Raw genomic sequence first — 24,159 nt, forward strand, 5'->3', positions numbered from 1 at the left:
TCCTAAGTGGCGAGGACCAGAAGATCAGTAAAATAAATTATTACCGCATGTAGTCCTTAAAAACTGAGTTTTTAATCAGAGGTTTAAGGCCAGCCTAGGCTCTACTATATAGTGAGACCTTGTCTCAAAAACCTGAGAGTTAGAGATGTGGCTCCGGATACAACGCTTGCTTAGCATGGCTGGTGGATCCCCAGCTCCACATAAAAACAAGACTTTTGGGTGGGCATGGTGCCCCATGCCTTTAGTCCCAGCACTTGGGAGGCAGAGGCAGGCAGACCTCTGAGAGTTCAAGACCAGCCTGGTCTACAGAGTGAGTTTCAGGACAGCCAGGGCTGTTACATAGAGAAACCCTGTCTTGAAAAACCAAAAATAATCATAAAAAACCAGGACTGGTGAGATGGCTCAGTGGGTAAGAGCACCTGACTGCTTTTCTGAAGGTCCTGAGTTCAAATCCCAGGAACCACATGGTGGCTTACAACCATCCATAATGGGATCTGACTCCCTCTTCTGAAGTGTCTGAAGACAGCTACAGTGTAATATAATAAATAAATAAATACATATGCATATTATGCTACATATAATAAATAAATATTTAAAAAAAATTAAAAAACCAAGACTGTCAAAATGGCATGTGTTGGTACAGTCTGACAGAATATTTTAGTGACAGCAATGGCTCCCACACAAACACGGAGTACATGTGACCACCAGGCGTTTTCAGCCTCTGACTTCACAAGTGCTTTTGAAGAAATGCAAATTTCCATGTGTGTGTGTGTGTGAGTGTGGGTGTGGTCTGTGTGTGTTGGGAACCCAGAGCCTTCCTTACAAATAAAAGCTAGGTCAATGCTATGCTATGGAGATAACACCACCAATGATGCATTTTTTTTTATCTTAAAATTTTAATGTATGTAAGTATACTATCGCCGTCTTCAGACACACTTCAGATGGTTGTGAGCTACTGTGTGGTTGCTGGGAATTGAACTCAGGACCTTTGGAATAGCAGTCAGTGCTCTTAACCATTGAGCCATCTCTCTAGCTACCTAATCTTTTTTTTTTTTTTTTTTTTTTTAGCTACCTAATCTTAAATTTTTAAAATAAGGGCCGGGCAGTGGTGGCACACGCCTTTAATGCCAGCACTTGGGAGACAGAGGCAGGCAGATTTCTGAGTTTGAGGCCAGTATGGTCTATGGAGTGAGTTCCAGAACAGCCAGGGCTATACAGAGAAACCCTGTCTTGAAAATCAACAAGAAAAACAAAACAACAACAACATCAAAAACCCAAAACTGAAACTCAAAATAAATAAAAATGTAAAAAGCCACATGTGATTGGCGCTGCCTGAATTATGTCAAGTAAGGACAGCGGACCCCAATTATATTAAAAGGTATGGAAAACACAGGAAAAAATGTCCTAAAGTCTATAGACTTTTTGTTATTACAAGATAATGTGAGATTTATATTCTTTAGTTTTTGTTTTCAGTCCTTCTTGGGCAGGGGAGGAGTTGCTGGGGATTCAATCTAAAACTTCAAGAATGCTAAGCATGTGACTTAACAGAGTTACACCCCCAGACCCTTGTCTTCAAAGTTTCAATGAAGAGAGATTCCTCTTATAATGAGAATATCAAAGCATTAGGGTGAACATTAGCTTGGGCAGCAGGAGGAGAAATGGCAGGGAACCTCTGGCTGGTCCTGCAGGGCCCAGGAGCAGAAGAACCCACACACTGCAGGGGTGGCCTGCATCTGGTGGTTGGGTCACTCTCCAAATGGCAGGGCAACCTAGCGGACACACTCCGCACTCAGCTTAGCTGGTGCACACATGTTGGTCTTACCATCTGTTGCCAACCTGGCAGCAGAGCGTTTCTTCCTCAGCCGTGCTGGTTGGGAATGTCCGTTTTGCTGCTCCTATCTCTTGCCTGCTTCCCCAGGCCCGACATCAGCTGCTTCTTTAGGTTCCTGGGAACTAAGGAGGTTTCAGCTCAGCTCTCTGCTGGCCCTCTAAGGATTTAGGAAAGGACCAGATCTTCTTGAGGGCAAGTCTCAGCAGATGTAGGAGGGACCAGGGATGGCTGGTTCAACTCGCTGTGGTTCTGCTGACGTGGTAGGAGTTTTAAGAACATGGATTATTTAAAATGCTAAGGGTAAAGGGAGATTTCATTTTCTCAAATATATAGCTGAAGGCTTTGAACTATTTTATACAGATAGTAAGGTCATAAGGCCATAGGTTGTGCTTCTCAAACACTTGTGTACCTAAAAATCAACCGGTTGCACACACATTCATTTCCAAGATGGGCTGAATGGCTGAAATACACATATAGTCTCATCGGAGGCGCTGAGGAAGGATGAGTGGAGCCCAATAACCCAGGGCTAGCATGAGTAGCCTTCCTAGTACCCTGTCCCTTAAACAAAAATCAGAAACCCAAGCCACACAACCAAACTCTACCTAGAGATTACTCAACCACCCCTTCATCTTATAGATGGAGAAATGGGAGTCAAAAGAGGCAGAGGGCTTGTCAGTTTAAATCTAGGTATGTTTACACATCACAGAGTCCCCTGGAAGGATGTAATATTTAAGGGATGAGTTAGACAAAAGTGAGGTGTATGTGGGTTTCCTTCAAACTAACTAGTTCTCCCAAAACCAACGGGATATCCAATAGTCTGATTCAATTCTGATCCTAACCACCCACACGATAAGGGTTCCACAAGACGGTCCCAAATGCCAAGCACAAATGAGATGTCTAGGATAAGCACTTTCTGCCCAGCGCGCTGTAAATCTGGGGTCCCCATGACCCCTCTCCCTATTGTCTGATCATTTTCTAGAACTTGCAAGCTCAGGAAACTTCTCTACTTACAATAGAGTTTATTATATAGAATGCAAAAAAAAAAAAAAATAAAAAGAGGCAAACATAAAAGGAGGTAAGGGCTTGGAAGGCCATCAGCACCAGAGTCTCTCCCCAGACACCTAGGAGCACAGCACTCTCTTGGCGTGTGGATGGTCACCAACTTCTAGACCCTTGTTAACGGGTTTAATGTTCTTCTCGGTACTTTGTTTGGACAGGGCCGATCACTGGTCACTGGTGACTACACTTGATCTAAGGGGAGCCGCTTTCTCTTGTCTAGAATCAAAGACAGGCTCTAAGTTCCAACTTTCCAGTCACAGGGGCCCTTCATGAGCATACAGAAGAGGGCAAATTCCAAGGTTTTCAGGAACTCTTGTTATAGGAAAGTAATAACCCAATACTGTTTTGTTTTGTTTTGTTATGCCACTTAGGGACACTCTTTGCTGGCTGTGTGTGTTCATACACACCACTGGCTTTGAAAAGGCTAACCAAGCCCCCCCAGGGGCCAGGTGTTTACAGCTGACTCTGCCACTCGGCAGACCATATTGATTTAAGGAGGGCGCAGGGTTGTATCTAGACTATGAGATGTTCCCTTGCTTGAATCTCACATTCAGAAATCCCACGATAATGTTAACTGGCAGGACCACATGAGACCTTGTAACTGCAGAAAAACGGGGTAGTCTGAGGTGACGACACCTTCAGACACCCAGAATTTTAAGATGCCTTCTAATGAGGCATGATGATATACATTTGTAATCCTAGTATTTGGTGGGTAGATGCCAATGGACCAGGAGGCCAAAGTCACCCTTGACTACACAGTCAGAGAGTTCCAGGCCTGCTGGGAGTTATAGGAAACTGTACCTCAAGCTGGTAGAGTGCTAGTCTAGCATGCATGCAGCCCTAGGTTGGATGAGGATGCCTCACATATACTGGGCACGGTGGCACATAATTATAATTCCAGCACATGGGAAGTGGAGGCAGGGGATCAGAAGTTCAAAGTCACCCTCAGCTACATAGCAAGTTCAAGGCTGGCCTAGGCTACAGGAGATCCTGTCTCAAACAGAACACAGTAAAACCCAAAGTAAAGTATAAAAGAACACAGAGCATCTTCCATTGGTTTGTCCGTTTCACAGGGCATATTCCATTGGTTGGTTCGTTTCACAGGGCAACTGTGTTCAGTGGAGGAGGGGCACAGCTTCTCACCCTCCTATATGACTGGGACAAAGGACAGCAACATTCCTGTCCCCTTAGTCAGTTTTGCCATACCTCCCATTGAGAGAGGGCACCCGTTGAAGCCTCAGGTCACACTGGTGGCCTAGGGGCCTGGGGACAGCTTAGGATACCTGGTAGGGTTTGAATACAGACCATTCCATACATACCTTCTGCTAGAAAAATTGTACAGACTGTGATTCATGTTGGTATCTGCAAATTTGAAACTCATTTATCCAGGTCAGGAACCATTTATTTTTGCATCTAACAAGCCGGGGCCTGCTACAGCATCTTTCTTTCTAACATATGGGCTGTTCATGACCCATCTCTGTACATCTGTCACGGCTGTCAGCAAGGGGAGGCCAACTCGGCAGGATTCACACCACTGACTAGCACACATTCTAACACAGCTGTTCTGGGAAGGGGCACTTGGCCTGGCCCAGGCTCTGCAGCATCCCCAGCCAGCCCTAAACCTGCGTGCGCGCGTGCGTGCGTGCGCGTGCGTGCTCTAGTGTGCACTCACAGTAGTGAAGCTAGAGGTTGACATCTGACATCTTCCCCAGTTTCTTCTCACTTTAGTTTTTGAGACAGCCTCACTGAACTTGTCAGCTTAAAAACAGCCTAGCCACTGGGCTCCAGAGATTGCCTGACCCTCCCTGTCTGTCATACTTGGGATCCAGATATGAGCTGTCTTACCTGGCTTTTATGTTAGTGCTGGGATTCAAATTCGGGTCCTTATGGTTATCCATTGAGCTGTCTCCCTAGCCCCTCAGATCTGCTTTTGAAATTTTTAAATTTTTATTTTACGTGTATGGGTGTTTTATCTGCACGCTATGCTTGTGCACCACATGCATGGCTGGTGCCTGCATAGGATCCAGCTGATGGCTAGCCTGTATGTGGGTGCTGGGGACTGGATCTTGCTCTTCTGATCAGCAGCAAGTGCCGATAAGCCATCTCCTTAGCCCCTCAAATCTGCTTTCTCGAGTGTGTGTGTGTGTGTGTGTGTGTGTGTGTGTAACTTGATAAGTCACTTTTCTTTTAGGTTTTAAAACATGGTTTCTCTATACAACCCCTGGCTGTCCTGGAACTTGCCATGTAGACCAGACTGGCCTCAAACTCAGGGAGAGCCACCTGCCTCTGCCTTCTCAGCACTGGAATGTGCCACTACATCTAGCTACCCCTTTTTGTGTGTTTTTGGTTTTTCAAGACGAGGATTTCTCTATGTAGCCCTGGCTGTCCTGGAACGCACTGTCAAACGTAATGGCCCCAAAGAGATCTGTCTGCCTCTGCCTCCTGGGTGTGCTAGGATTAAAGGCAGGCACAGCCACTGACTGGCTCCTAGCTATATAACATTTCTTTTCTTTTTTTTTTTAAACTTTTATGCTGGGTGGTGGGGGCGCATGCCTTTAATCCCAGCACTTAGGAGGGAGAGGCAGGCAGATCTCTGAGTTTGAGGCCAGCCTGGTCTATAGAGTGAGTACCAGGACAGTCAGGGGTACACAGAGAAACCCTGTCTCAAAAAAAAAAAAAAACCCAAAAATTAAAGAAAAAAAAGAAACTTTTATAAATTGAGGTGAAATTCACAGAACAGAAAACTATTTGATAGTGGGGAACAAAGTTACTTATATGTGACATCCTCGCGATGATGAACATGAACATGCTTGTTTTCAACCATCATCACTGGGATCTCCTTAGGTCTCTTCTTGTCTGCTCTGTGCAAGGCCCCTGTGTACTGAGGCACATACATGAGGTTCACTCACTCTACTGGATCACTGGTCATTGCTTCTTTCACCACAGTACATCCTTTGGCTGAGCCCTGGGTAGTGGTGTTCAGAAGAAAATTTAAATATACCCACTGTGGTGCGTTATCTACTTTTGGTCGAGGTACCTGAAGTCTCTCCTGTCCTCTCTCCCCATGTCTCCATCTCTCTTTTCAGTTTCCTGAGTGCTAAGATCACAAGCATATGCCTCCACACCCAATTCTGTCCATTTTCCTAAAAGCAGGAGATGAGAGTCTCTGTGAAATGTATCGTTCCTTTATGAGGAGCCTTTTTTTTTTTTTTNCTCTGCCTCCCAAGTGCTGGGATTAAAGGCGTGCGCCACCACCGCCCAGCTGAGGAGTCATTTTTTATCATCAGTATAGACCAAGTCTGGACAAACCCTTAGCCCTCCATCACACTCCACCCAACTCTACCTAGCCCAGGCCCCTCTGCCTCGACACATGGTCAAATTTTTTTTTTTTAAGATTTATTTCATTTATTATATATAAGTACACTTTAGCTGTCTTCAGACACTCCAGAGGAGGATGCCAGATCTTGTTATGGATGGTTATGAGCCACCATGTGGTTTGCTGGGATTTGAACCCAGGACCTTCAGAAGAGCAGGCTCTTAACCACTGCGCCATCTCTCCAGCCCACATGGTCAGAATTTAATTTTGCTCCAATTCAGTACTTACGCACTTTCTTGGCTATTCACATTTTAAGGCATCCCCCCCCCATTTATTTGTATTTGTGCATGATTTCCATGTAGCTTGTTGGTGGATAACTTGTGGAAATCAGTTCTCTCCTTCTATCATGTGGACTCCTGGGGATTGAGCTCAGGTCATCAGGCTTGTTGGTAAATGCCTTTACACACCGGGGCATCTTGCACATTTCATATGAGGACTTCCATATTCATGTAAATACAGCACCTAGAACCTGAACATACTTCCTCCTCCGCCCACCCCACCCCACTTTTAATCTAGTCTCCTTTAGTTTCACAGGTTTAGCTGCAGACCCTGAAGGTAGAGGAGAAAGCTCACGGTTTCCAGGTTTTTTTTTTTCTCAAGATTTATTTATTATATGTAAGTACACTGTAGCTGTCTTCAGACACTCCAGAAGAGGGAGTCAGATCTCTTTAAGGATGGTTGTGAGCCACCATGTGGTTGCTGGGATTTGAACTCTGCACCTTTGGAAGAGCTCTTACCTGCTGAGCCATCTCACCAGCCCCCGGTTTCCAGGTTTTTATGATTATCAGTAACCCTGGCTTCTTACACCAGTGCTGGTGCTTGTCTGGGATTAGGAATCCAAAAGAGTCACATGTCAAAGGCAGTTCAGCTCGAGACTTAAGGCATCGCTGAAATGTTCTTCACAGCAGTGTTAACTGACATCCCCTTAATCTTGGCCTTCTTAGGAGGGGCCAGGGACATTAGCTGCAGGAACTTAGTTCCTGGAGGGAGGATCTCACTCAATACGACAGTAAAAGGTGGGCAGAGCAGAGTTAATACTCATTCCTAGCAACCTTTTGAATCAGAGGACTCTAAGGCTGAGGGGCTTAGCCGGAAGGCTGGAAGCAGGATGCAGCTGCACTGGAAGATGCTCTCCTTAGCTTCTCCGTCTCACCCTCCTGACTCCTGATAGCCAGGCAACATCCAGAAGTGAAGGAGCACTCCTACCCTTAGCATAGCGGAGTTTGGATGAGAGCAAACCTGGCTACCACAGTTAGCCCAGGCAAAAGACCGAGGAATCTCAGCTACACACCTCCTTAGCAGTCTCAGATGCTGGCCTGGCTGGGGCGGCCCCGTGGTAGTGACTTCGCTGTGTCAGCTGCCAGTCCCCTTCACCCCAGACATGTCTATATTCAGAGCTTCCTTGGCCCTCTGACACCCTTCCTTTCCCAGGAGGAATTCCCCAGCACCCACAACATGGCTGCAGGAGCCACATGAACCGAGAGGCTGTTCAGTGTGCTGCGAAGCCATGTGATGTGTATGTGTCCTCAGTTCCCTGGTGACTTCAGGCAAATTTCCACCTGTGGAAAACGGGGCAGCGCTAAGAGGTCATGTGCAAATATGTGTGTGTGCACGTGTGTTGGAGCAGGTGACTGAGATGGTATAGTAAGGCACCATCAATGGTTTGTTGATGACACTGGGTCCTTCTGGTCTGCTGGCCCATCATATTCAAATCACTTCTGTCTGTCCAACTCTGTATGCTGCAAACTATTAGCTATGTCTTATCAGCACACCTAAGCACTTCTAGCTCTTATGAAGAACTTGTACCAAAAGGCAGAATTCTATATTCCAAAGCTTTCTTTTTTTTTCTTTCTTTCCTATTTTTAAAGATTTATTTATTTTATGCGAGTACACCATCTCTGTTTTCAGACACACCAGAAGAGGGCATCAGATCCCATTACAGATGGTTGTGAGCCACCAAGTGGTTGCTGGGAATTGAACTCAGGACCTCTGGAAGAGCAGTGCTCTTAACTGCTGAGCCACCTCCCCAGCCCCCATGCTAGAGTATTCTCCTGTGTCCTGCCCTTGTCAGACATCACAGCAATCAAGCTACACACATTTAGTTTGCCACATGGACCGCAAGACAACACAGTATCTGGAGAGCCTGTCACATCGTCTTCCCAGTCCCGACTGTGTCCGGAGGAGGCACCCTGGCTCCACTTCTCTCCAAAGATGTCCTGGTCCTGCTGTGGTGCTGGCCATCTGGCTCACTGGCCGCATGGCCCAGCTCTCATGCTCAACAGGCCTGGCTAAGTGCTGGCCAGGGCCTCAGTGTCTTTCTTCCTCCTTAGCTGTGTATACCACTCAAGGTTACTTCTTAACGTGTCCCTGTAAGGCTCTAGAGGCCCTACACAGAATTCTTAATTAGAGCACCAAGTTCCCCAAGAAATAGGTGAGCAGGGCCCAGAAAGAGGCTTGTTTTATTACTTGACCTCAAACTACTTTAGGGCACTCTGCCCACCCCCTCCCATTAGATAGAAGGTTCCAGATACTTTGGAATCTTGACACACCCACCTAGGACAGAGAGAAGACAAAGGACTGATAGGCCAGGGCAGGGTCAGAGAACTCAGCTCCTGAGAGTCTGCTCCACAAGAGCAGCTGAACAGTGAGTGCTCTTAAACCTCATAGCCAATGGGGCCATGGTTAGGGCCCAGGAGTACACTGGACCATTAGACCCACAAAGGGCACCAAACCATCCACAAATATGGACTCATTCTTGATACATCTCCACAGTCTTTCCTTAACAATTCCTAATTCCCAAACAAAGGGCACCTTCTTCTATGCAAAGTTCTGCCATTGTTCGAACAAACTGTCAGAAAAGAGGTTTTTTTTTTTTTTGGTGGGGAGAGAGGTTGTGGGGTCTGAACCAAGGGTTCACTGAGGAAGGCCAAGTATTGGCCAAGGTGAAGGTCTTTTGAAAGTGAGGCAGGGCAGCTAACAATGTGGCTGAGAAAGCAAATTCCCACCGAGAGCTCTGATGAGCTCACACGGGAGTACATACTGACCAAGAGAAAAAGCTTATGGTTGCCCATGTCTGCCTCAGGGGTCCCTGTGGGTGCTCGCCTGTGTAGTTCTCGGTCTCCATTCTGTAGTCTTCACACTCAGCCCACTGTGTGGCCAGGCACACACTTAATTCCTAGCTCCTCTGTGGCTTACGCCAATGAGAAAGAGGCACTTGTTTGGAGAATAGCCATCCACTTCAGGCAGTCTGTCATTCACTTTAGGCAGTCTGTCTTGCTGGCAGTTTCTGTCCCCACACTCTGACTCTTCCCCGTCAGAGGCAGCAGAGCGTGGTTTGTGAGGTGATAAAGAGAGGGCCTTTTCCCCAACAGGCAGCCCCTCTCCTGTCCTCCTGCAGGCCTGAGAGATGGCTGTGTGTTGGGAGGCGGCTCACCCTCTTTTGGCTCAGCCTGAAGCACTTCAAAATCCTTCCTTATACAGCACCCAATTCTGTGTCTCTTGGATAACTTTAGAAAATGTTTTATTATGAAAAACTGAAATCCATATCCAAGTTTCGAATAACAGAAGGATTGGACACAGTCCTCTCCCAGGTTCAGCCATCCCCAAACATGGCTGCCTGCCTTCATCTCCGACCTCCTGATTCTCCTGGGACAGTTTTAGAAAAGACTGTCAGTGTGCGAGAGGGAAACACTACATGCACACATCTGCAGCCTCCCCTGCAGCCAGAGTGGTGTGACGACCTAGGTCTGCTGCGGGGCCACTTTGAGTCTTACGGATGCTAACACACGTTGGCACACGCACTTTCGATTTGTGCATGTACCTAAGTCAGTCAAACCAGCATCACCTGGGCTGCATATGCCCGGCTGGGAATAGACACACCCAGGAGAAAGAGACGGCTGGCTTTTCCTTGAGAGTCTGATGAACACTGAATACAGGCCACCGATGGAAAAGACTATCTGAGGACCGGCAGGGCTGACACTCATAGACAAGTCTCACTGATCCACTGACTTCCTAATCTCTCAGACCTTTGCTGAGAGGAAAACCCAGTTACCTTGAGTGCATGGTCCTTTATTCTAAGGGTAGCAGAGCATCTGCGTATAAGGGCAGAGTTGGCTCTTCAGCTACTGATGCTATGGCTGCAGAGATGGGATGCTGGGGTACACAGCACCACAGCACAGCATGAGAAGTATCAGGCCAGTGCAGCAGGTGACATGCCATGCGGAACACGGGTGGGCCCCCTCTTTCAGGCATGGAGGTCCTATCCCAACGGGGTGCTGGCTGGTTCTGTTCTGGTTAAAGGACTTCCTTCATCATCTAAGGCTCGGTAGAGATCATCTGCAGTGATGCCAGCTCTATGTCACCTACACCGTCCTTCGCAGATGGATATGAACAGACCAGGAGTTCAAATGTAGCTTGTAAACTCCTGTTTTGGGTAGTAAGATGCTAGCCATCTGGCGCCACCAATTCAGTTTTGGTTGCTCCAAATATTGCCCCCACATTCAAGCCCCCTGTGACCTAGTGTTCTACATCCAAGGCCTAGGTGGGAAGCCCACTGTGACCTAGTCACTGTGACCCAGTGTTCTTTGGCCTTAGGCTGGCATCGGCTCACTTCAGCCCTCTGGAAGACTGATGCGACTCATGCCATCCACAGGCCAGAAAACAAAGCTGTGGTAAGGCCACCGAGCTGGGTCTGAGCAGGAAATGGAATGCTGTCTCTGAAGCCCACTTTCCCCCATCCCCACGCCCTTGGAACAGGCGATAGAAGTTAATGCTATTCAAATGCTTCCTAGGCAGGAGTCTGAGTGGGGAAGTCTCCTACGGAGTATAGAGAACATGAGGTCTGTACATACTCCCCATCCCCACTTCTCTCTCTCTAGCCCAGGCTGGTCTGGAGCTATGTAGCCCAGGCTATCCTCAGATTTGCAGCAATTCTTTGCCAGTCTTCCAAGCACTGGGATTCTAGGTGTGTGCAACATTACTGGAAAGAATATCCTTTGACCAAAACCTGAAGAACTACTGAGGTAGAAAATATATCTTACCAGCACTCGGGAGGCAGAGGCAGGCAGATTTGTGAGTTTGAGGCCAGCCTGGTCTACGAAGTGAGTTCCAGGACAGCCAGCGCTATACAGAGAAACCCTGTCTCGAAAAAACCAAAAAAAAAAAAATAAATAAAAATAAAAAATAAAAAATCTGAAGTAGACTTTTTTTTTTTTTTTTTTTAAAAAAAAAAGGAGAAAGGGGAATAGGAAAAAACAAAAAGCTACTTAGCGTTAATTTGTCCCAATGTCCCCCACCTTACATATGAGAACCTCACACAAGAGAAAAGCCAAACGCACTGAGAACAAATGCCCAGAGACTCTGTTAGCTGTCCACCCCAGGTAAGCCCCCTTAGGAGTCCTCAGGAAAGGCTGACTTTAAAGAAGCTTGTGACCATCCTGGGCAGGTCTGAGATGTGGTGGCTGGGCCTGGTTGGCCTTCAGCCTTCACAGCAGAGCACGGGGAAGGGGCACGGCACCCTTACTCTCACCAACCTCACGGAGGGTTCTGTTTGTTTATTTAAAAGACAAATTTTAAAAAGGAAAATGAATGAAACCAGGTGAGATTAACATACATTAAACAAACTGCAACGTAGAAAAAGGGACTTGCTGGAAACATGATGAGGAACACTGCAAGTATTTCACAGACACACAGAGGAGCTCACATTGTCAATAGGATTAAGCTGCTAGGAATCCTCCCCAGAATGTCAAGGTTTCATTTTGCTCAGCCTGAGATCTCGCTCAATTTCAAACTGCCTGTGGTCCACTCGATCCAGAAAAGCTTTCCGTTCAATGTACCTGGATGAAGACAAAACCAGTGTCAGTACAACCCGGCAGGAGAGGCCTCCCCAGCATGGCCCAACCCTAGGGTAAGTCAGGTTTGTTCAGGTGGCTACTCTGGGCTCTCTCACTCCATCCAAACCACTTCTGTTTTGTCCACAAAAGGACAATTCTGTTCATCCACGAATGAAACCACACCATAAAAGGATGAGTTTTCTGATTGTTTTGAGATAGGTCACTCTGTAGACCAGGCAGGCCTCAAACTCCAGGCCTCTGCCTCCTCCATGTTGGGATTAAAGGTGTGCACTAGCACGCTAGGAGAGAGAACAGGAGAAAGTAAATGAGAGTTAGGAAAGGATTCAATGTTGTCACAGGACTTTGAGGAAAGGAGAAACCATGCCGTCTTAGTTCACACCCTATATTGGTAAACACTGCCTGGGCAATTCTAGTCAAAGTTTGAATCTTTGAGCTTCACAGCAGTCCACAGCAACAGGATGACCTTGTGTTTTCTGGCCTCAGAGGCACACTGAATCGGCAGGTGAAAGAACATATTCTTTTTAAAAAGATGTATTTTGTGCTTGTGTATTTATGTGTATGTGTGGGCGGGCACTGTGGAGGTCAGAGGATAACTAACTTGCAGGGGCGACTTCTTTGCTCCGCCATGTGGGTTCTGGGAACTGAGAACCAGGTTGTTCAGCTTCACAGCAGGTGTCTCACAAAGGTTTTGTGTCTATGTTTTTGTGTATCTCAAAAGGCACAAAAAAACTACCCCTGAAAACGGAAGAAGCAGAATAGAAGTCTGAGCTGGAGGATGTGGTGCACACATTTAATCCCAGCACCCACAAGGAAGAGGCAGGTGGAGCTCTGGGAGTTTGAGGCCAGCCTGGTCTCCAGGGTGAGTTCCAGGACAGCCAAGGGCTGCCATGAGAGTGGAAGCAGCTGAGGTTTGCAGGGCTAGTCCGTTTCCTCTGCTCTTTCCCTAGTATCTACGCAGTTTGGGGTCAGGGTGCTTTCCCGAATTCCTTTAAGCAACAAGACCGAACACCGCTGCACCCACGTCACACACAGGATCTGCTTGGAAGTGAGAGCTCTGGATCTACTCTGGCTCTCAGGCCTAGGTCAGAGCTCTCTCTTGAGGTCTCCCTCAGTCTTCCCAGACAGGGTTTATTTGGCTTACATTTCCATATTGCTGTTGATCACCAAAGGATGCAGGACTGGAACTCAAGTGGGTCAGGGAGCAGGAGCTGATGCAGAAGCCATGGAGGGATGTTCTTTACTGGCTTGCTCAGTCCACTCTCTTATAGAACCCAAGACTACCAGCCCAGAGATGGTACCACCCACAAGGGAACCTCCCCCCTTGATCACTAATTGAGAAAATGCCTTACAGCTGGATCTCATGGAGGCATTTCCCCAACTGAAGCTCCTTTCTGTGATAACTCCAGCTGTGTCAAGTTGACACAAAGCTATCCAGTACAGTGTGTGTGTACACACACACACACACATTCACATCCCAGTACTGATGAGGCTGAGATAATAAGACCAATGTGAGTTCTGGACCAGCCTGGGTTAGAGACCATGCCTATATTTTTATTTTCTATTTTTAGAGATAGGGTTGCATGTACTTCAGGCCACAAGCTTCTGTCTTTGCCTTCGTAGTGGCTAAGATTATGTGTATGAACCCCTGTGCCTGTCTTATGTGATGCCAGGACTTTACCAACTGAACCATATCCCCAGATCCCAAAATACTACCTTAGGAAAACAGCACAAAGAGCCCAAACCCAGGAAGCTACAGAAAGACCAATCCTCCTGACTGCAAAGGGCTGCTATGAGGAGTAAATGAAATAGTGTATTAACAATGCTTATTATGGACCATGAATCCAACGAAGTGGCAGCTAAGACTGTCACTATGATTTTAGGCAGCCAGCTTCCATCAGGGTCCCGAGGACAGCAGATGGCCCAAGTTGGGATGTGTGCTGCCTGAAACTAGTAACTACCATCTGGTCTGGCTAAGAAATTAGGCTGTGATGTCAAAACTGTCAACGAGGCCAGAATAGCAGGAACACACACTAATGCTGCACTTAGGTTTGACACCAGTCTCTTGGGTAAGAGTTGTCATAGTTAGAAAATAAAGGAGACCCAGTTAGATCTGAAATTCAGATTCCCTCGCAGAGAGAGTGGGGGGGCAGATACTGTATAGGCTCCTTCAGATAAAGGCACAGAATGGGGACCTGGGTGAGGTGGTGTGGACACACTAACAATACAATGTGGCAGCTTGAGGCCGTCAGGTATGGCTGCTTAAAAATGAACTGAGGGCCACATTGACTGCTTACCCTGGATCTGGACCCACGGGAACTGGCCGTGCTGTGTAAGCGTCACACGTGGGTATCTGAGGACAGAGCTCTCAGGCTATCTGCTGGGAGACCAGGACAGAGAAGAAGAGATCCCAACGTTGGGATGCTTACCACGTTGGATAAGGGCTTGTGTGTGTCCACGGGACCTGGAGTCTACCAAGAGCAAAGTCCAGAATAGATGCTAAAGGGGCGGCAGCAACAAGTTACAATCACAGATGCAACTCAGTTCTCAGGAAGTCCACTGACGATCAAGACAGCCAGTGGCAGCTGCTAAGAGGATCCTGTGACAGCTTGGTCTATATCCAAGAAGTGAGCGTAGACAAACCTTCCGTTGGACCTGGCCTTGCTCAAGCACAGAAGTCGACAAGTGCTGTGGGTGAGGCTGACCTTGATTATCTACTATCAGTGCTTTGGGAGAGGGGTTAATTTTTGACCTTTTGTGGGTTTTTTTTTTTTCCTTTTTCTATAAAGCAGAAATAAAAATGTAAATGCTCTTCTGTGGATGCAATGAAACGGAGAAGTGTTTTAGATGAGTGGCTTTGGGTTTAGGTTCTTGCTTCTCATCAATGTAATCGCACCCATTATCTGCAAGGCCTCAGACAGGATATTTGGAACAGAGACCAAACCTGGAAATGCTCCCAAGGCTGCCTTGAAGGCCACCTGAGGGTTCACCTACTTCAACTGGGCCACGGGGATTTCCAGGAACTTTAATTAGGCCGCAGTTCCAGAACAGCCCCGCTGGCTGACAAGCAGGATGGGAGTTATGGTTCTTGCTGTCTTTCTGGCCTGTGCCCAGTCCTCAATCAGACTGACCTACAAGGAAACCTGGGATTGAAGGGGTGTGGTGTCTTCTGCTACTATGCTTTCATGGCCCATTTAAGTAGCAGCAGATTTTTTATTTTATTGATTTATTTAATCAATTTAAAGATTTACTTGTTTATGCATATGAATACTCTATTTAAAGGTATGCCTGCATGACAGAACAGGGCATCAGATCCCATTGGTTATAAGCCACCATGTGGGTGCTGGGAATTGAACTAAGGACCTCTGGAAGAGTAGTCAGTGCTCTTAACTACTGAACCATCTCTCTAACCTGTCTGTCTGTCTGTCTGTCTGTCTGTCAAGAAAGGCTTTTCTCAAAAATAAATGCTTTCTCTATATAGCTTAACTCCCTATATAGGTTAGGTTGGGCCCAAACTCATAAAGACTAGCCTCCCCAGTGCTGGGATTAAAGGTATGGGTTACCACACCTGGCAAAACAAGCAATCTTTATTATCATTAACAAAATATGCTAATAGCATCAAAACCCTAGGTGGTATTCTAGTTTTCCTTTTCAGAGCCAGGTATATATAGTAGGCTCTGCCCTCTTTCCAGTCTTCCCTGAGATCCAGGACACTGGGTAGGAAGAGCAGGGAGCACTATCAGGGATGATGTCAGAGCCCCGTGCCTGGTCAATGTCAGGACCGGCTGGCACTGTTACTTGTGCTATAGTGCTGGCTCCTGTGTGTATTTGGTGCCGCACAAATGGCTCAGTATTGATCAACCTCAGCTCTTGGGGCAACAGAAGTGCTAAGACTCAGCACATCCTGGGGTAGCCCCAACAAGGCAGGATTCTTCCACTCTGGGAATGCAACTGAAAGATGCAAACTGCCAGGCCCAGGCTTGGCCCTGAAGTCAACATATCTCCTATCACCGCAAGGCTGTGATGGTCCTGGGAGACAAACTCCTGATAGAGAATAAAAGAATTTAGCAGTCTCTCCCTTCATATTGTCCAAATGACCAAATACTTGATTTCCAAATCACTGAACTCTGTGACCTTTGGCTTAACTGGACAGAGAGTAGAAGCCAAGACGGTGCCTGTGCTTCTCGTTCATCACTGTGCATTTTATATATGGATCCTCTCTCCTCCATGCGGGGCCTCTGCCTTGGCAAGATTATTTGGAAAGCTAACTGTGTGGTTAGTTAGCAGAGCTGGAGGAAGCCATGCGCAACACGTGAACAAAGTCAGCTAACAGCCTGACTGTCTCTGGGATAGCACTTCATCCTGCTGACTAAAAATGCTATACAAACCCTATTCTCATCTGTTACGCTGGACTTTTCTGATACTGTCAGGCCGTAGAACAAAGCCGGGGCATCTGCTAGCTAGTGCATCGGGCATTTAGACACTGCAGTGATGTGGTATCTGCTCTAGGGGCTTACTGCACAGTAATAAAACGGAACAGTGGCGATATGACTGAGGGGGTGGAGCTATTCCAGATTAGCTTTCTTAGGGGAGGTACACCACAGAGGGAGGGGCTCCAAGGCTGGATTGCAGCAAGCAGCTGGAGAAGCTGACAGAGGTCGGCAGGAAAGGCCCTTTTCTTTTGAGTCTGGCAGAAAATGGTGGGTATGTCTTAGAACCAGTGTTTGCTTAGGGAAGAGGAGGAGAACAGCTGCCCAGGGCCCGCACCCAGGTTGGAGGCTGGGGAAGTGAAAAGTCACATGGGAGACTTGGGGCTACCTCCGAGCTCTCCTGCACACCACTGTGGAAAACGTTCCCAAATAGCTGCTACGACTGAAACGAATAACGTGTCCAGCTTTCCGGTAGGGTCTGAGTCTGGGGATGATCGGTTAAGTAGGAGAAGAGAATTATAAGCAGAGGCCTGGAAGGAGGCAGGCATTTTGCCCATTTGCTCCATTCCTCTAATACCCTGAGAGGCACAGGGAAAGGTTTCCACTGTACAGTTGACTAACCTGGGGCTAGGGCCTGTCCTCATTAGCTCTTTGTTGCTTTGAGGCAACACTGATCACAAACAGCAGATAAACCACAACAGCAGGTTTGTTTGTTTTACTTTTTTTAAAAAATATTTATATATTATTATATCTAAGTACACTGNAGTTGTCTTCAGACACATCAGAAGAGGGCATCAGATCTCTTTACAGATGGTTGTGAGCCACTATGTGGTTGCTGGGATTTGAACTCAGGACCTTCAGAAGAGCAGTCAGTGCTCTTAACCTCTGAGCCATCTTTCCAGCCCTGTTTGTTTTACAAGTGCTAGTCCATTACAGAGTAAGCCAAGGCAGGAACTCAAGGCAGGCACCCAGAGGCAGGAGCTGAACGAGAGGGCTAGGATTAAAGGTGTATTACACTGGGGTGGGGTGGGAACAAGGGGGGTAGGGGTGGTAGTTGGAATAGCTGTGATCCCCACAGACTCACTGTGTTTGAATGGTTGGCCACAGGGAGTGGCACTATTAAGTGTGGACTTGTTGGACTAGGTGTGGCCTTGTGGGCAGCTACAAGCAGCCCGGTGTGTATGCTAGGAATTACACTTCAGTCTTCGGGAAGAGCAGCAGGCACTTTAAGCCACAGAAGTAGCTCTGGTCCTACTTACATCCTTTTTTTGGTATCTCCATTAACCTTTAGTTGTTGCTATTGCTATTTTTGATTCTGACATAAATAGACTTCGCTTCTGTGCACTCTTGTGATCTGCTTCTTCCAAAACTGATCTACTGGTTTTGCCTGTTTGACCTTCATTTAAGTAGAGTCACAGCCTGCTTCCTACTCTATGTGTTGATGTTTCTGTGATTTATCTACGTCCACTCCCATTGCCAGGCAGTAGGCCATGGTGCAGACAGATGATATTTGATCTAACTGTAACGTTGACAGACCTTTGGGTTGTTTCTTGTTTTGGATGGTGTGCATATTGTTGGTACACACCTACAGTTCTCCAGGGAATAAAGTTAAAAGTGAACTGAATTATGAACATTACCATTATTACAGACATGACTAACTTTAAGAATCCTGAGCTGACCACAGTATGTGGTGCTTTTAAGCACCTACCTCTCAGATGTTTATTACATGAAGAGATTGCCTCTTTAATAACTGGTAATACTCTCGGTTAAAGTCTACTTTGTCTAACATGAATGTCAGGGTATCCGTTTTCTTTTGGTTAGTACTTGCATAATTCATCTTTTTTCTAACCTTTATATTTTCAACATTTCTTCATTCCACATCAATCTTTTTTTTTTTTTTTGGTTTTTCGAGACAGGGTTTCTCTGTATAGCCCTGGCTGTCCTGGAACTCACTTTGTAGACCAGGCTGGCCTCGAACTCAGAAATCCGCCTGCCTCTGCCTCCCGAGTGCTGGGATTAAAGGCGTGCGCCACCACGCCCGGCTCACATCAATCTTTTTTTTTTTTTTTTGGTTTTTCGAGACAGGGTTTCTCTGTATAGCCCTGGCTGTCCTGGAACTCACTCTGTAGACCAGGCTGTCCTGGAACTCAGAAATCCGCCTGCCTCTGCCTCCCGAGCGCTGGGATTAAAGGCGTGCGCCACCACGCCCGGCGTAATTCTCTTTTTAAATTTAGAAACACCCCTTGAGGTTTGGCCCACTCCCCCCCCTTCCCAATCATATAAAGCCAAGTTTTTTTTTTTTTTTTTCCCCTTTATGAACCCTGATACCCTGAGCCTGAGCCTTTCAACCTCTCTCCTACCCCGCTGTTTCAGGGCAGATCGCAGTCTGAGCTTGTTTGAGCTCACAAATTAATTCTCTTGTGTGTCTGCAAGAAGTCCTTGGTGGTCTTCTTGAGGGTCTAGCAAATTGGGCATAACATTATCTGTGCACCATGTGTGCCTGGTGCTAGTGGAGGCCAAAAAGGGCATCAGATCCCCTGAGACTGAAGTCAGACTGTTGAAAGCCACCATGCAGGAGCTAGGAATTTAGCTAGGGTTTCTAGAACAGTCAGTGCTATTAATTACTAAGCCATCTTTCCAGCACTGTGTAGGTCTTTTAAATCTCTCTCTTTTCTTAAATCTTCTTTTCTCTTTCACTGTATTTTACCAACGCTCCCTCATTTCTAACAGACTTCTATCTGCTTGAACACAGTGAATGTTTTCAACCCACATAATCAATCCTCAGGAGAGGCAAACTAGTGTAGTACACTCTGGCCCTTCTGCTATTTTAGATCCCTGTACAAAATTGAACAGCTTAAATAGTCTGACCTGGATCTAGTGGTTAAGCAACCTCATAATCTGTTTTTTAAAAAAGTAAAACATATTAAATAGCATCCAGGTTGATTTAAATAATATTAAGACATATTTAGAAATAAATCTTCCAGGGCCAGTGAAATGGCTCAATGTGTAAAAGTGCTTGCTGCCAAACCTGATGACCTAAATTCAATCCCTGAGACCCACTATGTAAGGAACTGCCTGAACCCATTATGTGCGGCACCCCCCTTTATAAATAAATGTAAAAGAAGCAAATCAACCAAACAACCAAACAGCAAAAAATGGAAAACAAAATGCTCCTAAGCTGCTTCAAATAATGTTAAGGTCTTACTTTGGAGACTAAGAGCTGGGTATAATACGACTGCATATAACCTCACTCATGCCTATAACCCCACTCGTGCCTATAACCCCACTCGTGCCTATAACCCCACTCATGCCTATAACCCCACTCATGCCTATAACCCCACTCATGCCTATAACCCCACTCATGCCTATAACCCCACTCGAGCCTATAACCCCACTCGTGCCTATAACCCCACTCGAGCCTATAACCCCACTCGTGCCTATAACCCCACTCGAGCCTATAACCTCATTCGTGCCTATAACCCCACTCGAGCCTATAACCCCACTCGTGCCTATTACCCCACGCATGCCTATAACCCCACTCGTGCCTATAACCTCACTCGAGCCTATAACCTCACTCATGCCTATAACCCCACTCCACGCATGCCTATAACCCCACTTGTGCCTATAACCCCACGCGTGCCTATAACCCCACTCGAGCCTATAACCTCACTCCAGCCTATAACCCCACTCGTGCCTATAACCCCACGCATGCCTATAACCTCACGCATGCCTATAACCCCACTCGTGCCTATAACCCCACGCGTGCCTATAACCTCACTCGTGCCTATAACCTCACGCGTGCCTATAACCCCACTCGAGCCTATAACCCCACGCGTGCCTATAACCTCACGCATGCCTATAAGCCCACTCGTGCCTATAACCCCACGCGTGCCTATAACCCCACTCGTGCCTATAACCCCACTCGAGCCTATAACCTCACTCGTGCCTATAACCCCACGTGTGCCTATAACCCCACTCGTGCCTATAACCTCACTCGTGCCTATAACCCCACGCGTGCCTATAAGCCCACGCGTGCCTATAAGCCCACTCGAGCCTATAACCTCACTCGTGCCTATAACCCCACTCGAGCCTATAACCCCACTCGAGCCTATAACCCCACTCGAGCCTATAACCCCACTCGAGCCTATAACCCCACGCGTGCCTATAACCTCACGCGTGCCTATGAGCCCACGCGTGCCTATAACCCCACGCGTGCCTATAAGCCCACGCGTGCCTATAACCCCACTCGTGCCTATAACCCCACGCGTGCCTATAACCTCACGCGTGCCTATAACCCCACTCGTGCCTATAACCTCACGCGTGCCTATAACCCCACTCGTGCCTATAACCCCACGCGTGCCTATAACCTCTCTCACTCAGTACTAGGGAGGATGAGGCAGGGGACTGTACAGGCTACCTTGGGCTACACAGTGAAACTCTATGGAAAAGAAATACAACCCCCAAACAGCCCCCTCCACTTGTTCTTATTATAACTTAGGATGTGCATTTATTTATTTGCCCACCCACCAATTTGTTTGCTTGTTTATTTATTTAGATTTTTAATTTTTATTATTTTTTAGACAGGGTCTCATCTGGCTACCCTGAACTCACTATGTACCAGGCTGGCCTCAAACTCAGAGGCCTATCTACCCCTGCCTCCCAAATGCTGAGATTAAAGGCTAATTTAGGCTAATTAACAACTTGAATGACATGTACTTATTATATGAGTGACTAGTGTTCTTCAAAGTGCTTTATGCACATTATATCCCTATAAGTAATATATACATTCTGCACTAAGATCTCATAAGATCTGCACATCTGGAGTGAAGGTGTAAGAGTATCCCAGTTTTACTGGCAAAGAAGCTGATATAACTGCTGTGCTGAAAGAGAAGATCTTACTGGTGAGGGGCAGGGTTGATGAGAGGTCCACACCACCATATAAAGGGCCACACACTACGTCAGGGGTGAGTGAGAAGCCACGGGCCCCCATTCCTTATGTTTCTTTTGCACTCCCTAAGCACATAATGAGCTCCATTTTCTTCTACTCATCCCAAACAAAACAAAGCAAACAAAAAACAAACAAAATGCCCCATGCATGAGAGCTGGATGTGGTGGCTCTTGTCTGGGATCCCAGAACTTGGAGGACTGAGACAGGAGCATTGCCATGATTGTGAGGCTGGACTAGGTTATAGAGTGAGACCCTTTCTCAACAACCCCACAGGGAAAACAAAACAAAATAAACACTACCAAGGAAAAGATCATTTTTTGCTTATGGAATATCCTCTGCATTCTGGAGTGGGTGGGAAATGGTATAGCAATGGCCTCTTATGTATCATAAGGGCTGCATGCAGCAAACAGTCCTACTACATCATTCATGATCCTGGCATTTGAACTAGCCCAGATTACCTGATGGCCAAGTGATTCAGATTAGGACAAGCCAGTCACGGTGAGCAGACCCCGTCTTGTGAGTAAACTAGACAACTTACAGTTCATTGAAGGTGTAGTTCACTAAGAGTCCTGGGAACACTGCTGCTCACGGATGGGGTCTGCCTCATCTTAGAGCAGAGCTTCACCAGTAACGGAAGCACGGGAAGCCCTATTTGCTTAAACAGTTTGAAACAAGCCACTGCAGAGCTCTGAGGCTGTGGAGGACAAACCCGCTTCTTACCCTTCTTTCCCTCGGTTATGGATGGCCAGTTCCTCACCAATCCCTTCTTCTTCCTTGAAGCTCTCCCAGTCCAGTTTGGATTTCTCAAGGGTGCTCATCTTCTGTTTTTTGGCTCCAATTTTCCCTAAAAGGCTGCTCATACCACTTGCTCTTTTTATCCTATGGAAGAAAAATGACTATGAGAACTCTGGTTTCTGCATTGACCACGTGTTGATGTTGTTGATGTACACGTGAGGACCCCAGATTGAAGCCATTTGTCTCAATAGAAACCATGCTTATACCTAGGGTATGTTCTTTGCTGTGTAGCAACTACAGACAGGGCATTATCCTAATACACCTTTCCTGCCTAACATACTGACTGCTTAGCTGCACAGCTGACAGGAAGCCCTCACCCCTTCAGACCTCCTTGTACTGGGTGGCAGGTCTCTGCTTGCAGGGAGGGAGGAGAATGGAGGGGTTCAGGCAAGGCTTTGAAATCACACACAGGCACAAGCTCAAATTCCAGCTCTGCCCCAGTGACTCAAGGTTAGCTGTTCAAGTGCATGTGCCTTAGTTTCTCAACCTATACTGAATGCTTACTCATGGATGGTGAGGAATTGTCCATGCAAACAGCCAACACAGCATCCGGCATAGGGTCAAGGTGCAGTTAACTGCTGGCCACTGTGAGTCACTGTCCTCATTTGTGCTTTGAAGCCCCAGGGGACTCTTTCACAGAGTAAGAAACAGTTTCCAGTACATATGAGCAAGGAGTCACAGCACTGTGACTTAAAGGCAACTGCCTTTCAGCTGCTGTAAGCTGGGGCCTGGCTTTTCCCAGGAGGTGGAGGACATCCCAAAAGCAGAGGCTGTACAGCCTGTGCTCTACGTGCTGGTGATGCTATCTATCATGGGCTGTGGGAGAAACCCCAAATGCCAAATTCAAGTCTTGGCAGGTCAAATGTTTCCAGTCAATGTTACACGAACGAGATAAGAGAAAGAGAAGGCGGCTAGAGTTTGTAAGAAGGTGACATGAGGAAAAGAAGCCATAGAAAGAGCATGGGTTAAACAAACAAACACACAAACAAAAACCCTATCTTTTGTGGGTTGGAATGTGCAGACCATAGGACAACTTTGTGGCCTTCTCTCTCTATCTGGCAACATCACCAGACTTATAGGCTTCTGTTGTTGGGTGCCAAGGGCCTTTGCCCAAGCCATCTCGCCAGCCTTCTTTTTGTTTTATGAAAGTAAAGGAGTTCTCTGCAGGAAGAAACCAGAGGTTCCTTTCTGCTTCACAGAGATAGGCAAGAGCTGAGACACTCAAGTGGTGCTCACTAGCAAGGCCATGCTTACTCTCACCGCGCTTTCTCAGCCTCTGTCCATCTGACTTGAGTTGGCCTGCTGTAGTTATAGCGGCCCACTCAGGTAGAGGGAGGGGTGATCCTGAGCTGACCTGGTATCACTCAAACCCATCATGGAACCATGGGCTACTTGTGGGTCAACAGGTCAGTGCCCACACCAGACATAAGACGTGGGAGTGTACATTCTCACTCAAGTGACACTGGTCCAGAGGATGTTAGCGTCCCTGTCTAGGTCACATCCAGTGTATTACGATACACTGGACTCATTAACTATTAAGATAAATTCTGAATGGCTAGGCAGGCATCACTGTCCTTGTGTTGAGCTAGATAAACAAGCGAAGTTCAGAGAGGCTAAACAAAAAATACAACAAAGGTCAAACCAGCAAAAAATACAGACTCAGGACAAAGTGAGACCACAGGACTTGAGCATCTCCTAGATGAGAAGCTGTTTGAGAGTTTCTATGACCAATTTTACTGTGCTTAAGATAATTCTAATAAGCCGGGCCTGGTAGTGCAGGCCTTTAATCCCAGCACTCGGGAGGCAGAGGCAGGCGGATTTCTGAGTTCGAGGCCAGCCTGGTCTACCAAGTGAGTTCCAGGATAGCCAGG

General features: G+C 46.9%; 1 protein-coding gene across 1 annotated transcript in view; it reads right to left on the reverse strand.

Annotated features, from left to right (window-relative positions):
- Positions 1-11,783: 11,783 nt before the first annotated feature.
- The window catches only part of Cfdp1 (craniofacial development protein 1), an 86,881-nt gene continuing 74,505 nt past the window's right edge, over positions 11,784-24,159 (reverse strand). Inside the window, exons 6-7 of the mRNA XM_021220429.2 lie at positions 22,214-22,372; positions 11,784-12,100 (exon numbers count right to left, since the gene is read on the reverse strand). Coding sequence (XP_021076088.1) covers positions 12,010-12,100; positions 22,214-22,372 — 250 coding nt within the window. The 3' untranslated portion in view covers positions 11,784-12,009. The remainder of the gene's footprint in view (positions 12,101-22,213; positions 22,373-24,159) is intronic.

The sequence above is a fragment of the Mus pahari genome, chromosome 20 (genome assembly GCF_900095145.1).
Source record: "Mus pahari chromosome 20, PAHARI_EIJ_v1.1, whole genome shotgun sequence".
NCBI lineage: Eukaryota > Metazoa > Chordata > Mammalia > Rodentia > Muridae > Mus > Mus pahari.